The sequence below is a fragment of the Mus caroli genome, chromosome 17, assembly GCF_900094665.2.
Source record: "Mus caroli chromosome 17, CAROLI_EIJ_v1.1, whole genome shotgun sequence".
Lineage (NCBI taxonomy): Eukaryota > Metazoa > Chordata > Mammalia > Rodentia > Muridae > Mus > Mus caroli.
The window spans coordinates 31,864,703-31,866,128 of record NC_034586.1 but is presented as its reverse complement, the minus strand read 5'-3'; the positions used below and the strand labels follow the sequence as shown (position 1 = coordinate 31,866,128).

Genomic DNA, 1,426 nt, shown 5'->3' with positions numbered 1-1,426 from the left:
TCTCTGTGTATCTCTGGCTGTCCTGGAACTCACTCTGTAGACCAGGCTGGCCTCGAACTCAGAAATCCGCCTGCCTCTGCCTCCCAAGTGCTGGGATCAAAGGCGTGCGCCACCAATGCCCGGCAACCTACTGTATCTTAACACCCCTTTGAGAAAAAGTCTTAGCCCCAATTCTCAGACAAGGACTGAGATTTGCAGACATTAGGCTGGCACTGCAAATAAATGGAACCAAGATTCAAATGCACAAAGACCACGCCCATTGCTACTCTATGACTGAAGACACCGGAGGATAAATAGCTGCTGTGGGGCCCTTGGTATGAGGTGCCCAGGAAAGGAAGAACACAATAAAGATGGGTGTAAGAGAAAGCTCCCTCCTCACCGGTTCTGGTTCTCGGGGCTCCTTGTCTCTCCATGACTCTCTCTGACCATACGGGCTACCTCAGGGAAGCCTGCTTCTTCAGCCAGCTGGGCAGCATCTCTGCCTCCCAGGTCACAGACTCCGACCCAGGCAGCCCCTCGGCCCAGGAGATAGCGCACAGCGGCTCCCTGGCCTGCTCGGGCAGCACACATCAAGGGAGTCCACCAGAAGGCATCACGAGCATTGATATTCCCTCCAGCTCCCCCTGCCTCTTGGGGTTCTAGCAGCCTCCGGAGTTCTGTCAGATCCCCATTCTGGGCTGCCAGCAGGATCCACTGGGCCATCCTGTCTTCATCCTCAAGTGCTCCTCCTTGTCTGGGGACTCCTGCTGCTGCAGGCTCCCTCGTCACTCTTCTTCTCTTCCTCTTCCTCTCCCTGGTAGGTTCAGCTCTCTGGGGCTTAGAAGAACTACTGTCATCTGCGATTAGAGCCTCATAGAAAGCCCGGGCAGCCGCCCCGTCCAGGACGGGCTCTGCTTTCTCCTGCTGTGGTTGCTGCTGCCCATCCTTCCAGAGGTCACTGGAGTCAGCCGCTGGGGTAAATGCGATGAGGGATGGCCTAGACATGCCTGTGAGAGAAACAAGAAAATGAAGACTGGGCAAGGCAAGGATGTGACAAGCGATCCAACCTTTCAGGTAGCTATTGTGAAGATGACCAGCACCACCTTTGGAGGCCCGCTGAGATGGGGAAGCAGCCTAGAACTAAAATGGGCCTCCCATCCCAAAACTGACTTCATACCTAGGATTCTGTGGATGTCACGATGTTAATAAAATTTCATGAGGGCATAGTAGATATGAATCTGTGTAGAATGCTTGCTTCAAATTTGAGAATTCTAGATTCTATCAGTAACACAGAAAAGAAAAAGGATAACAGGATAAAAATATTCTACAAGACAGTTGTTAACGGATTCTGTATTCAACTCCCATCTTCCTACAAACAAAAATGCCAGGCTCTCTCTGAAAACATCCCACTAACACACACAGTTAGGAAATATAAGGTCGACCCCCC

General features: G+C 51.8%; 1 protein-coding gene across 3 annotated transcripts in view; it reads right to left on the bottom strand.

The window, feature by feature from the left end:
• Positions 1 to 1,426, bottom strand: part of Gpank1 (G-patch domain and ankyrin repeats 1) — a 5,129-nt gene that overhangs the window by 1,088 nt on the left and 2,615 nt on the right. For 2 of the 3 annotated variants that reach the window (XM_029471515.1, XM_021150113.2), the window contains one exon: positions 380 to 986. In XM_029471515.1, the coding sequence (XP_029327375.1) occupies positions 380 to 984 (605 nt within the window). In that variant the 5' untranslated portion in view covers positions 985 to 986. Of the gene's footprint in view, positions 1 to 379; positions 987 to 1,156; positions 1,246 to 1,426 lie in introns of those variants that run through there. The other variant, XM_029471514.1, reaches the window with a different exon arrangement.